This window comes from Otolemur garnettii, unplaced genomic scaffold (assembly GCF_000181295.1).
Source record: "Otolemur garnettii isolate 467f Iridium unplaced genomic scaffold, OtoGar3 scaffold00025, whole genome shotgun sequence".
NCBI lineage: Eukaryota > Metazoa > Chordata > Mammalia > Primates > Galagidae > Otolemur > Otolemur garnettii.
The window spans coordinates 14,841,818-14,856,782 of record NW_003852420.1 but is presented as its reverse complement, the minus strand read 5'-3'; the positions used below and the strand labels follow the sequence as shown (position 1 = coordinate 14,856,782).

Sequence of the window (14,965 nt, the reverse complement as noted above, 5' to 3'; positions counted from 1 at the left end):
GAGTTTGAGGTTGTTGTGAGCTAGGACATCAAAGTACTCTATCCAGGGAACAGAGTGGGACTCTGTCAAAAAAAAAAAAAAAAAAAAAAAAAAAAAAAGAAAGGAAAGAAAACAGCAGAGAATAGGAATAATGCAGAGTCCAACACACCCTATAGCCAGAAATAGGGCAGATGCACGCCCTGGGTGTGGAGAAAGCAGGATGCACTGAATGAAAACAACTAGATGTGGCCTGTGGAGGCGTACATTTTAACAGCAAACATCCCTGGTTGCAGACCCCAGCAGCTCAGCTCAAAATTCTCCATGGATATTAGAGCACTGGGGATTAAACACGCTTTATTCCCTTCTTCCTGAGCATAATGACATAAACCAAGAGCATGACATTCACTATCCTTTTATTAAATGGGTTCATTTAATTTATGTGTCAAATGAACAGTGCTTGACACAGTATGTACATTTTAGTTATTATGATTATTTTATTTTACTTCTTGTGATTTGATCAATATTCTGTACCTCTCTTGATGCTTAAAGTCCCTAGGAGCAGTTCAGGTTGCCAGGGAGAGATGAAACTGGGAGTTCAGGGAAGGCTAACCAGAGCTGAAAGGCACATAGAATATTCCATTCTCCATAAAATGCTCACCCTTAATGCTAGCTGCCACTTTGTGTCTGAGATCCTGGCCTCCCACAGGATCATGTAGAAATGGGGCTCTGGAAGGTAAGAAACTACAAAAAATACAGGTGTTGTTCCCAAAGGCACTCATATGTGGCCAGAGCCAGACTTCACACTATACTCCCATTCATAAATGCTAGCAACTCCAAAATGCATTTTATTGGCATCAGACTTTGCCGCACAAAGCACATTTGATGCCTCACTGGGCCAAAACTATTACAAAGAATGCATCTTCCTTTATTTCACAGAAGTCATTGCATCCATCCCTGGACTTGGATGCTTCAAGGGAACCATACCCCAACAAACTGTCCTTCTGCTCCCTCTGCTGGTCAAAGAGGACATCAGCATGCAGACTCTTCAACCAGGGAGACTCTGCTTCCTACTGTTCTAGCCATTCTAGCCCTTGAGAAATTTTTATGGCAGAGTCCATACAGACTCCTGACCCATGGGACCTCAATTCATGGGAAACCCAGCATCTTAACCTGAGCCTGAATACCAGGAAAGAACTAGTTGGTCCTTCATTCCCACACTTCCCTCCAACCTGCCCTGCTCCCAGCAATGCCCAATTTGTGCGACAAGCTTAGGCACCTCACCTAACATCATCTAGGGTCACAGAAAAGATATTCTGTCTGTGCTATTACAATCAAAATCTTTGGAATCAAATTAGAGAAATTCATGCCTTAACAAGGCTCTTTCCCAGCAAACATTCGTAGTCAAGGAAGATTTTAAACAGCTAAAATTAACCATCTAGAGCTTGGAATAGGCTGGGTACAGCGGCTCATGCCTATAATTCCAGCACACTGGGAGACTAAGGTGGGAGGGAGGCTTGAGGGCAGGAGCCAAGACCAACCTGAACAACATAGCGAGACAGACTCCACCTCTATTAAAAAATTTAAAACTTATCCTGGTGTGTAAGGTAGGAGGATCACTTGAGCACACTGAGTTTGAGGTGGCAGTGAGCTATAATGCTGCCACTGCACTCTAACCCAGGTGACAGAGTGAGATCCTGTCTCAAAAAAATAAAAATAGGCTCGGTGCCTATAGCTCAACCGGCTAAGGCGCCAGCCACGTACACCTAAGGTGGCGGGTTCGAATCCCCAGCCCGGACCCGCCAAAACAACAATGACGGCTGCAACCAAAAAATAGCCGGGCGTTGTAGCGGGCGCCTGTGGTCCCAGCTACTTGGGAGGCGGAGGCAGGAGACTCGCTTGAGCCCAGGAGTTGGAGGTTGCTGTGAGCTGTAATGCCATGACACTCTACCCAGGGGGACAGCTTGAGGCTCTGTCTCAAAAAAAAAAAATAAAATAAAATAAAAATAAAACACAAAGAGTCTCTGAAATAACCAACTGTAAAAAGAAGTTTTGGCTTGGCGCCTGTGGCTCAAGTGGCTAAGGCGCCAGCCACATACACCTAAGGTGGAAGGTTCGAATCCAGTCCAAGAGCGCTAAAACAACAATGACGGCTGCAACCAAAAAAACAGCCTGGCATTGTGGTGGATGCCTGTGATCCCTGCTACTTGGGAGGCTGAAATAAGAGACTCGCTTGAACCCAGGAGTTGAAGGTTGCTGTGAGCTATGATGCCAAGGCACTCTACCCAGGGGGATAGCTTGAGGCTCTATCTCAAAAAAATAAAAAAATTAATAATAATAAAAAAAAGAAGTTTCCATAACTAACACCACCTCCAGCTTTTGGTCTACCAAAGGATGTCCTAAACCCTTTCTCTCTCCACAGCTAAGTGACACTAAGAGGCAGTGACTATCCTTCCCTGTGTCTTCCAGGCTTCTTCACCTTTGGCTGATTGACCAGGTGGCTGCTCCTCACTCCTCAGATTCCTAACTAGGGATTCCACCCCAGAAAAATAAACCTAAAAAAAAATAAAATCCAAATAGCTATGGATCCAGAGAACTTTCCAGTTCTTTATTCCCTGTGAAATAGCTCTGGCCCCACAAGACCCTAAGAATCTGTTTAAGAGTTGGGCGAAGTGGCTAATAACAACTGTAATCCAGGCCCTCGGAGAGGCCAAGAGGCAAATTGATTGCTTGAGCTTAGGAGTTCCAGTCCAGCCTGAACAAAAGCAAGACACTGTCCCTAAATATAGCCAGGTGTGCTGGACATGGATGACTTAAACCAAGAGTTGAGGTTGCTGTTTGTCCATCCTTCCTTCAACAGAGCCTGAGGGCATAGCTTCATCCATCTGCACAAAGTAAACTGTAGGCTGTCATCTCAAGACACAACTATAATAAAGGAAAGATAGTCTCAGGTCTGTGGTGCCACTCAAGACTTTGCCTTGTCCTGGACTCACCTCAGAGAACTTGCCATCACCAAACCACTGGACCCATCGCATGCCGGACATGGCCTGTCGCTTGGAGGTGGCCTTCCATGACACTACCATGGCAGGCCACCAGGAGAAGCCCTTGATCTTTCCCCACACAAGGTCCCCTATTCCAAATTCCTTTCCATCCTGAAAGAAAAAAACCACATGAAGGAACCCAGTAAATAATAAGACAGAACACCTTGAGCCAAGCCCTGCCCACTCCACCAACATTGAGGGCAATAAGAAGCTTGCATAAAATGTGAGATGCCCGCGAAAACACACCAAGTTATTATGGTATTATTAAAGTGTACCTATAGTATGATGTATTCTACAGTAATGTTCACAGAAAAAAAGAGATCCTAATGTCACACACATGTAATGAGGTTTTGTGCAGCACCACCTGAATGAGACATCAACAAGCTTGATTGGTTAATTAAGCTATGATCCAGACAACTTAATGTATTACACACACATGAATGTGAGGTAACGCTACTTCTCCATATGGAAAAAAAAAGACAGCCTACATTGTATATGTAATATATGATGAAAACATCACACTACCTACTATGTATGCAAACAATAATTTCTATGTAACCATATTTAATGTTCAGAAAAATCAATATTCATGTGGTTTGGATAATAACTGGTATCTGAGAGGGGAACAGATTAAAGAAGGATTATGTTGCATGTGGAAAATACTTATGATTAAGGCCAGGGGGTGGTGGCTATAATTCTAGCACTCTGGGAGGCCAAGGCAAGTGGATTCCCTGAGTTCAAGAGTTTGAGAATAGCCTGAGCACCACCAAGACCCTATCTCTACTAAAAATGGCAAAATTAGCATGGTTTGTGGTGGGTGCCTATAGTCCCAGTTACTCAGGAGGCTGAAACAGAAGGATCTCTTGAACCCCGGAGTTTGAGGTTGCTCTGAGTTATAACATCACGGCATTGTGGCGTGGGCAACAGAGACTCTGTCTCAAAAATAAATAAATACTTATGATAAAAATGACAAAAATCATCACAGTAGTTAGTCACTGTAAGTGGCCATCAGTAGCTGGCATCTCTGGCCACCCTCGGCAGGAGTCTTTCTTAGTAGTACCTGATACTCAGCACTGTCTGTGTCTCCTCTTTCTGCATCCACCTGTGGGGACTCGAAGCTATCCTGCTGGCTATCCTGGCCTAGGTGGGAGTAGGGGGTACTGCTGCTCTGGGGTGTCACATCAGCGTCATTCGTGTCATCTGTGAGGTCAATGGTGAGGTAAGGGCTGGCAGGGGATAACCACGGTGTGCCAACCGATGCTGTTGCCCGCCGCCTCAGGGACTGTGGACAGAAGAACACATGTTTGGGCCACAGCAAGACAGGTGGGTGACCAGACACCACTGGTACCCTCACCTGCTTCCCAGGTAAGCAGAAATAACGGAGACATAAGTTTGGGAGAACAGAGACCATTGAGGACAGTGTTCCCGGAAGAAGTGGTAAGGGAAAGTCACTGTCACCATCCCAAACACAGAGACACAGAACAAAGGACAAAGGCACCAAAGATGGGTAATGATGAGGGACTGAGCCAAGCTCGCAGAGGGTCATTGACTTCTTTCAGCGCTTACTGTGCGCCCAACCTTGTAACAGGAGAAAGGTGTTGCTGTTCCCACTAGGGTGGCCTCAAGACAGTTGAAGAGATATAGGGGGACAAGACAGTTCTGGAAGTCAATGGATTCCAGTGGTTTCCAAGGTGGGGCAAGAACCCAGTCAATAATAGGGCATTCTTCTGTTCCCAACAGAGTTCCATCCAAGATCAGGCCAGCAGAGAAGTCAACAGGCTTAAGAGAAGCTTATCCAGGAGAATAAGGAAAAGCAAGATCCTGAAAAGCAGAGGAATGTGAAGAAAGGACACAGATTATCCACTGGTGACAGTGGTGCAGTGAGTGAGGCAGATCTCCCAGCTAGAAGCTGGGGACAGGGATCTGGGAATCTGGTAAACCAACCCTGGTAGCCGGGAACTCCACAGGGGACTCGTCCACATGATTGCGGCCCTGTCGGCCTCGGGTAGTACGTGGGGAGGGCCTGTGCCTCTCCCACCTGGAGGCACTGTTGCTATTTCGGGTTCGGACCTGAAAGCAAGAGAGGATAAGCACCAGGCCTTAGATGACTGGAGGTGTAAGGTCTGTGGTGCAGTCAGGATTCAACCTTGAGTTGGCCAAGGAGACCTACTGTGTTTCCCCAAAAATAAGACCTACCCAAAAAATAAGCCCTAGCAGAATTTCTATGCATTTGTTAAATATAAGCCCTACCCCAGTAAGACCTAGTGATGGGCTTGGCTATGTAGCATGTCTGCATAGTCACGCCATACGGAGCCGTAACCATTTGCACTTACAGGGGTGGGGGGTGATGTGGTAACCGCAATCACAGGCATCCTATTGCGCATATGCGAACAGCTAGGGGAAAGGAGTTCACGCATCACTAGATTGTTGTATTGTACTTAATAAAAATAAGACATCCCCTCAAAATAAGCCCTAATTTGTCTTCTTGAGAAAAAATATAAGACAGTGTCTTATTTTCAGGGAAACATGGTAGTAGCCTCAGGCCAACTGGAAGTAAACAGGTATTTAAATAAATGGGGACGCTGATGCCCCTTCCATCCAGAATTCCCCAGTTCATGGAATATGGGAGATAGGAGGCCAGTTGACCAACCTAACAGTTTCCACAGATTCTGCTCTGGCTGTCCCAGCAGGCAGACGAAACTAACCCCAAAAAAACTGGTACCCAAAAATAAAAATCCATGTTAACCCTTAGCCCAGTTGTTACTGAAACAAGTATAATGCCAATTATTGGGTTCTTCAGGAAGGTGATTGAAAAGTCCTAGCTCGGCGCCTGTGGCTCAAGTGGCTAAGGTGCCAGCCACATACACCTAAGGTAGCGGGTTCAAATCCAGCCTGGGACCACCAAACAACAATGATGGCTGCAACCAAAAAAAAAAAAAATAGCCAGGCGTTGTGGCAGGCACCTGTGGTCCCAGCTACTTGGGAGGCAGAGGCAGGAAACTCGCTTGAGCCCAGGAGTTGGAGGTTGCTATGAGCTGTGATGCCATGGCAGTCTACCCAGGGTGACAGCTTCAGGCTCTGTCTCAAAAAAAAAAAAAAAAGAAAGAAAGAAAGAAAAGTCCTTAGGCTCTGTGTTCTTTGTTAAAATGGCACAGATTTGGGGGTTTTAGACCCAAGTTCAAATTTTGCACAGGACCTAATGTTTAGGCCAGGTGGGTGTGGTAGCTCACACTTATAATCCTAATACTCTGGGAGGCCAATGTATTGCTTGAGCTCAGGAGCGAGCTCAATAAGAGCGAGATCCCATCTCTAAAAATATCCAGGCGTTGTGGCAGGCTCCTATAATCCTAGCTACTAGGGAGGCTGAGGAAAGTGAATCACTTGAGCTCAAAAGTTTGAGGTTGCTGTGAGCACCAAGGCACTCTACTTAGGGTGACAAAATGAAACTCTGTCTCAAAAAAAAAAAAAAAAAAAAAAAGATTTAATGTTTAACCTTGGGTAAGTTACTGGAATCTTCTCTCATCTATTCCAAAAGGGATGATTCACATCATGTGCTGGGAAAATAAGATTATATTCCATATCTGGTTTGGTACCTAGAGGGCTGAGTGAATGTGAGCAGTAATTGTCTTCCTATTTCCAGACCTCACACTCTTTCTGAGCTATCAAATCCACCCACAGAGTCCAGGAACTCCCATAGATAATTGGCAAGTGAACCACCTACCCAGAAAACCCTTATCATACTTGGGCACTTTCAAGAATGTTCCAAGAAAGAACTTAAAACTACCCTGTGAAAGAAATGACACAAAAAAGAAAACCTTCCAATAATGAGTCCATGAAGCTTTGCTGTCTTTTTCCAGTTTAAAAACATTTGTTCTCTTCTCTTCAATGATCCCCTAGAGAGATATAAGACATATTCTTGCTATAGTGGTGGAAAGTGTCTCTGCACAGTGTATGGTGACTTACAGCTGGGCTTTCAGAACGAGTCCTGGTTTCACGGAAGAGCTTTGGCATCACTGGTGTGTCGGAGCCATCCCCGTCCTCCCCTTCTCCATCTCCATCGCCCGTCAGATCCTTTACAAAGAAAACATCATGAACTTTTCAATCTAATTAGGAGACCACACAGGGAAAACAGTTGAAAATAAAGAGTTGGGGCTCGGGGCCTATGGCTCAAGTGGCTAAGGCGCCAGCCACATACACCTAAGGTGGTGGGTTCGAATCCAGCCCGGGCCCGCCAAACAACGATGGCTGCAACCAAAAAAATATAGCCAGGTGTTGTGGCGGGTGCCTGTGGTCCCAGCTACTTGGGAGGCAGAGGCAGGAGACTCGCTTGAGCCCAGGAGTTGGAGGTTGCTGTGAGCTGTGATGCCACAGCACTCTACCCAGGGGGACAGCTTGAGGCCGTCTAAAAAAAAAAAAAAAAAAAGAAAGAAAGAAAGAAAGAATTGGTCATGCTGCAACCCTTCATAATATTGATCCAAGAGACATAGAAACAAGAGAAATAGAAATATTTTCAACTGCTTCATTTTGTTCCAATAAGATTTTACAGTGGCTTACCATAGGATGATAAACTCAGGACAAGATTAAACAATGAAAAACCCATGGAATCCTTGATCCAAAGAAAAGAGGCCATGGCAATATACGAGACTGATATTACTATGCCTAGCAGAGAGAGCTGATCAATTATCCAAAGCCATAGCATATAAGAGAATATGTAGGCCACCTGACTCAAGGGTGATGCTTCTTTTTTTTTTTTTGAGACAGAGTCTCAAGCTATTGCCCTGGGTAGAGTGCCAAGGCATCACAGCTCAAAGCAACCTCCAACTCTTGGGCTGAAGTGATTGTCTTGCCTCAGCCTCCCAAGTAACTGGGACTACAGGTTCCAGTCACAAGGCCCAGCTATTTTTTAGTTATAGTTCTCATTGTTGTTTAGCAGGCCCAGGCCAGGTTCAAACCCACCACCTTCAGTGTATGTGGCTGGCACCCTGCTGACTGAACTATGGACACCACCAAGGGGGATGCTTCTTGATACAATGAGCAGGCAGTAATATCACTAACCGTGCATCATGTCATGAAGAACTTCAGTGCAGGCCCCATGTCTCTCAACAAAACCTACTATAAATCAAACACAGTAACTGCAGCAGTGAGTGCCTTAGTCTGACTAGAGGGTTAAAAGCATTTGATTTTTTACCTGCCAACTGTGTGGCCATGAGTGAGTCCATTTTGGAATAACACTACTTCCCCTCATAGCATAACAGGGCATAAAATCTTTAGTGCTGGGCCTGGTGGCTCACACCTATAATCCCAGCACTCTGGGAGGCCAAGGCAGGTGGATTGCCTGAGCTCACAGGTTCAAGACCAGCCTGAGCCAGAGCAAGACCCTACCTCTAAAAATAGCCGGGTGTTGGCAGGCACCTATAGTCCTACCTACTTGGGAGGCTGAAGCAAGATAATCACTTGAGCTCAAGAGTTAAAGGTTGCTGAGAGCTATGACACCACAGTACTCTACTGAGAACAAAGTGAGACCCTGTCTCAAAAAAAGAAAAAGAAAAAAAAAAAAAAGAAGAAGAATGCATCTTTTACACCAGTGCCAGGCACGAAGGATATGCTCAGAGATTCCACTAGTTACAGATAAATTGCTCCCAGAAACAGAACAGTTGGTGGTTCCCATAGCTCAGTTGGTGCTGGCCACATACACTGAGGGTGGTGAGTTTGAACTCAGCCCAGGACAGCTTAAAAAAAAAAAAACCTGAGGCAAGAGGATCACTTGAGCCCAAGAGTTGGAGGTTGCTGTAAGCGATGATGCCACAGCACTCTACCCAGGGTGACAGCTTGAGTAAGACTCTGCCTCAAAAAAAGAAACAGACCAGGGTGGTGCCTGTGGCTCAAAGGAGTAGGGCACCCGTCCCGCATACCTGAGGTGGTGGGTTCAAACCCAGGCCCGGTCAAAAACTGCAAAAAAGAAAAAAAAAAAAAAAAAGGAAACAGACCAGTAGCCCCACACCTCTGATCCAGTACACTGTCTTAATTCCTCACACAGCTCTTTGTTCTTCCTGAGTTGGGTGTCCTCAGCAGGTTGCCAGCCACTAAGAGGATGAGTTTTCTTTCATGGTCTGCGACTTTTTTCTTTCCTTTTTTTTCTTTTTGACAAGAGTCTCACTTTCTTGCCTCCAGTAGAGTGCAATGGCATCACAGCTTACGGCAACCTCAAACTCCTGGGCTCAAGCGATTCTCTGGTCTCAGCCTCCCAAGTAGCTGGAACTATAGATGCCTAGCTACTTTTTAGAGATGGAGTCTCACTCTTGCTCAGGCTGGTCTTGAACTCCTAAGTGCAACCGATCCACCCGCCTCGGCCTCCCAGAGTGCTAGGATCACAAGCGAGTACCTTTTTTCTTTGAATTTAAGAAAAAGTAACCAAACTGACAAATCTCTACTAAGGTTAATTAGAAAACAGCACAAATAAAGGGGAGAAAACTCAATTGGGAAAAAACCTAACAAGGTGGAAACCTCAATATTACAGCAATTCTTAAATATTTTGTAATAATTGGTTAAAACTTAGGCAAAGTTTTTCCAAATTGTTTTGTTGTTGTTGTTTTACAGTTTTTGGCTGGGGCTGGGTTTGAACCCGCCACCTCCAGCATATGGGGCCGGCGCCGTACTCCTTTGAGGTACAGGTGCCGCCCGGTTTTTCCAAATTGTTAAAAAAAAAAAAAAATAGGCTTGGCACCTGTAGTAGTGGTTAGGGCACCAGCCACATACACCAAGGCTAGAGGATTCGAACCCAGACCAGGCTAGCTGAACAACAATGACAACTGTAACAAAAAAATAGCCAGGCATTGTGGTAGGTGCCTGTAGTCCCAGCTACTTGGGAGACTGAGGCAAAAGAATCGCTTAAGCCTAAGAGTTTGAGGTTGCTGTAAGCTGTAACGCCACAACACTCTACCGAGGGCGACATAATGAGACTCTCTGTCTCAAAAAATAAAGAAAAGAAAGAAAATAAAATATATATAAAAAAAAATCTGAGGTTACACGATCTTGATTTCAAAAACACAGGACACAGTTACCGAAAACCATACATCCATTTTATTCAGGAATAAATAAATAAAATCAACCCCAAAACATACTAGGACCAGCACTCATTCCATGAACCGAAGGATAGTTTGCTATATAGTGGGCCCCCAAACTTTGGATTAATACTGAACCCTATTTTGCTATGTTTTTTCCTACATGTTCATACCTATAACATAGTTTTATTCACACATTAGGCATAGTAAGAGAAACAATATATGTATTAGTTTATGAAGGGGATTTCTCTAGTTCTCAAAATATCTTATTGCACTTTACTCAGAGTTAATCTGCCCTTCCATGCTTTATTCCTTTTTTTTTGAGACAAGAGACTCACTATGTTACCCTAGGTAGAGTGCCATGATGTCACAGCTCATAGCAACCTCAAACTATTTTTTTTTTTTTGAGACAGAGCCTCAAGCTATCCCCCTGGTTAGAGTGCTATGGCATTACAGCTCACAGCAACCTCCAACTCCTGGGCTCAAGCGAGTCTCCTGCCTCAGCCTCCCAAGTAGCTGGGACTATAGGCGCCCGCCACAACGCCCGGCCATTTTTTGGTTGCAGCCATCATTGTTGTTTGGCAGGCCCGGGCTGGGGATTCGAATCTGCCACCTTAGGTGTATGTGGCTGGCGCCTTAGCTGCTTGAGCCACAGGCACCGAGCCAGCAACCTCAAACTCTTAGGCTTAAGCGATTCTCTTGCCTCAGCCTCCCAAGCAGCTGGGACTATAGGTGCCCACCACAATACCCAGTTATTTTTTGGTTAAAATTGTCATTGTTGTTTCACAGGCCAAGGCCAGACTCGAACCCACCAGCCTCAGTGTATGTGGCTGGCACCCTCCTCACTGAGCGACGGGCACTGAGCCTGTACTTTTATAAGTTTTAGTGAGCATCTTCCCTGTAGAAGAGCCTAGTTTCACTACAGTTGAAGATGTGCCTTGGATGGAATCCTTTCTCCTGCATTTTAACTCTAAGAGTATGGCACTAACTTCTTTATTGGCAGATGCAGCCCCTGTACTTTTTATATTTGAGTCCAAACTTATTCCTGAGTCTGTATAACATCCCTTGCTTGCAATAAATGGCTTTTTGCCACTCATTTCAGGGGATCCTAGGCTGAAGTCTTCATATAGGATCAGTGCGTGCTTTCTTTTCTTTTCTTTTTTTTTTTTTTTGCAGCTTTTGGCTAAGGCTGGGTTTAAACCCACTACCTCTGTGTATGGAGCCACGGGAGCCACCCCTATTTTTTTTTGAGACACGGTCTCACTTTATGGCCTTTGGTAGAATGCCGTGGCATTATAGCTCACAGCAACCTCAATTCTCAGGCTCAACCAATTCTCTTATCTCAGGACTACAGGCACCAACCACAACATCCAGCTATTTTTTTAGAAAAGGGGTTTCGTACTTGCTCAGGCTGGGCTCAAACCTGAGCTCAGGCAATCCACCCACCTCAGCCTCCCAAAGTGCTAGGATTATAGGCGTTGAGCCACGGTGCCCAGCCTTCTAAAATATACCTTTTTTTTTGTTTGTTTTTTAAGAGACACGAGTTTCACTTTGTCGCGCTTGGTAGAGTATCCTGGCATTACAGCTCACAGCAACCTCCAGCTCTTGGGCTTAAGTGATTCTCTTACCTCAGCCTCTGAGTAGCTGGGACTACAGGCGCCTGCCACAATGCCAGGCTATTTTTTTGTTGCAGTTTGACTGCGGCCAGGTTCGAACTTGCCACCCTTGATATGTGGAGTCAGTGCCCTACTCACTGAGCCATAGACACTGCCCAAAATATTATTTTCATGAGCCTCAAGTTACACATTTAATAAGCTGGGCAATGTCCCTGAACCCTGAAAAATGGAGAAGAGACCATACCTGAGTGTAGCTTAGCAGACTGGAGACTTCCCTCTTGGACAGCCGTGCACTGGACCTGCGGCCTGTGGAGGAAACAGAGGACAGAGCTCTGTGTTTGGAGGAAAGAGCTCTTTTCTGTGGATTGGGACCTCCCCCAAAACACTATCATCTTCAGTGATTAATTCAGACTCTCAGCATCTCTGCTTTTCTCCAGGTACGCATAAGACAAGAGGGAACAGGGCAGCCTGGCCACATGGAACCAAGTCCTGGGCAGGCTAAGATAGGACCCAAAACACTACTGAAGGCATGAATGGGGGAGGTATCCAATCCCTTCCAGAATTATGTTGCCTAATCCAGTAACCACTCACTACATTTAAATGAACAATTCAGTGTCTGCCCTGTCAGCCACATTTCAAGTACTTGCATGTGGCAAATCTCTATTGTGAATGATGCAGAAATAATAGAACGATCCCACACACACAAAACATTCTAATGGATGGCACACCTAAGTGTAGGACAGTACTAGGATTTCCAAACCAGCTGCAGCAGAATCCTAAGTGCCCTGGCTTAGGAACTAAGGAAAGGTAAGCCTCAGACCTCCCACTCCTTAGCCTTTTTTTGTCCCATCCCAACCTGAGTACCAGCTCTGAGGTGAGAGGGTTTCACTGCCAAAGGGCCATCAAAGTCCCTGGCCTATACCAAGATCATGGCTGGCAGAGGACAGGGAACCATCCATCACCCTTGGTATCACTCTCCTCAGAGTCCCAGCTGAGCTGAGGCTGCAATGGTGGTTGCCAGGGGCTTGGCTCTAGGTCTGGCCTCACAGCCCTCTTCCCACCCAGGGTGTGGTACAGGCTGCTGAAGCCTCTCCCTAAAGTCTCCCTTGAGCCTCCCATCTCAGCTATGGTCTAGAGAGACTGCCCAGTTTATCAGGACCCAATGCCACCCCCTCGTCCCCATTAGCCTGGCCACCTCTGATCTCCGGGGTGCGGATAGCCTCTAGGATTGGGGGCGAGTCCGAGGAATGGTCACTGCAGGCCCCGTTGATGATGATAGAGTCCTCCCTCCCGCTGACGTCCTCCTCTCCATTAAGATGTCTGGTGTCTCCCTTCATCGTTTCCTGTGGGAGAAGCCAGGATAGGTAGAGAAGGGAAGAAGGGGGACCAAAGGATGCAAGCATGTTCCCACGCCTCCCTCCATGGGCTGACTCCATGTCCTCCAGCCAAGGCCTGGTGAGCCATTTCAGGGTTTATACTCCTGCCCAATGACCCGCCCACGTTGCCCCCTCACCAAACTTGGAGGCCCAGGACTTGGTTCCATGTGTCCAGGCTGCCCCAAAGACTCAAATACCGGCACCCAGGATAGAGGAGGGGACCAGGTCTGGGGTGTGACTCAGACTGCTCTTTGCAATTAGCCGGCCCGTCAAACAATACCATTTAGGAACCAGCTTGCCCCAGCCCGCCTGCCGCCAGACCCAGTCCCCTCTGGCCCTAGCCCCCTCTCCCTGCTTAGCCTCCGCAGGGGCTCAGGAAGCCAGTGCATTATTTTCTCCCCTGACCCCTTTGTTTGCTCTCTCCCTTCCCCTCAATCTCCAGGTCCTCTTCCCACCACCCCCTCCTCCCCCACAGAACAGTTTCTCTTCTCTCCATGGCAGCACAAGCCCCGCCCCCACCTCATCCTCTAGGGCCCATTGGTCTGCAGGCTTGTCACTCACTCACCCTCCTCCCTCACCAGCTGAGGCTTGGAGTCCCAAGTTCCCAAGAAGGGAAGGATGGAGGAGGCACAGGCAGAAGAGCAGGGGCAGTCAGCAGGAGTGACATGCTCCCACCTGCTATATAGACTCATCCCCACCTCTGGGACTTAATCTCCCCAGTGCTGCCCCACCAGTATAGGCATCATCAGCAAAGACACAAGGCTAGATCCTCTCTAATGGTTTGGCCCACTGCCTGGGGACTCTGGGATTCATTTTATAGAAAAGGAAAACTGACACACAAACAAAAGTTAGTCTCCTGAGTCAAATATCCCATCGAAAAGGTGAGGTGAGAATTAGGTACAGACCAGGCTAAATAGATCCAGGGCACAAATGCCAGCTCAAACTAATTTCTGAAAGCCACCAGCCTTTGGTTTTGCTTTTTGCTTTAACTTCCATGGGCAAAAATAAAGTCTAGAAAAAATAAGTAAATAAACTCTAGACAAGCCCCCAAACACACATCATTGAGCTCCAAACAGCTCTAGAATGTTGTTAGTGCCATACCCTCCTGTTCTCAAACTCCGCCTAGTAACTTCCCCAGGAAGCAGCAGCCTGTATGCACCAGGCCCTCCCTGCCTGTGTCCCGTATCTCATTTCATTCTGTGGCCCAGGCAGAAATCTTGATGTCATAGCTTATGGTAGCACTAAACCCTCAGCCTCAAATCCACCCACACAAGAGATCATCCTGAGCTCCCCCCACCTCCACTTAAGTAGCTGGGACTATAAGATGCATATACCACCACACCCAGCTGAGACATTCTCTCACTATGTTGCCCAGGATTCTCTAGAACTCCTGGGCTCAAATGACCTCATCCTCCCAAGTAGCTCAGACAGGGACAGGTGCATTATGCATAACACACACCTCGTTAATTACTTGTTTTCGTTTTTTGGGACAGAGTTTCAAAACTCAACTCAACTGTCAACCCCCAGTAGAGTACCATAGCTCACAGCAACCTAAAATTCTTGGGCTCAAGTGATTCTCTTGCCTTAACCTCCCAAGTAGCTGAGACTACAGGCGCCTGCCGCCTGCCACAAAGCCCAGCTATTTTTAGAGATGAGATCTCGTTCCTGCTCAAGCTGGTCTCAAACCGTGAGCTCAGATGACCCACTCACCTCCGCCTCCCAGAGTGTTAGGATTACAGAAGTGGACCACCCCGCCCAGCCGTAATTTACTTTTTTTTTTAAGAGATGAGGTCTCAGCTCGGTGCCTATAGCTCAACCGGCTAAGGCGCCAGCCACGTACACCTAAGGTGGCGGGTTCGAATCCCCAGCCCGGACCCGCCAAACAACAATGACGG

General features: G+C 46.6%; 1 protein-coding gene across 2 annotated transcripts in view; it reads right to left on the bottom strand.

Moving 5' to 3' along the window:
* The window catches only part of DNMT3B (DNA methyltransferase 3 beta), a 52,922-nt gene that overhangs the window by 17,157 nt on the left and 20,800 nt on the right, over positions 1–14,965 (bottom strand). For both annotated transcript variants that reach the window (XM_003788091.2, XM_023512239.1), the window contains exons 2-7: positions 12,890–13,037; positions 11,939–12,000; positions 6,981–7,088; positions 4,962–5,087; positions 4,078–4,299; positions 2,970–3,128 (exon numbers count right to left, since the gene is read on the bottom strand). In XM_003788091.2, the coding sequence (XP_003788139.1) occupies positions 2,970–3,128; positions 4,078–4,299; positions 4,962–5,087; positions 6,981–7,088; positions 11,939–12,000; positions 12,890–13,031 (819 nt within the window). In that variant the 5' untranslated portion in view covers positions 13,032–13,037. The remainder of the gene's footprint in view (positions 1–2,969; positions 3,129–4,077; positions 4,300–4,961; positions 5,088–6,980; positions 7,089–11,938; positions 12,001–12,889; positions 13,038–14,965) is intronic.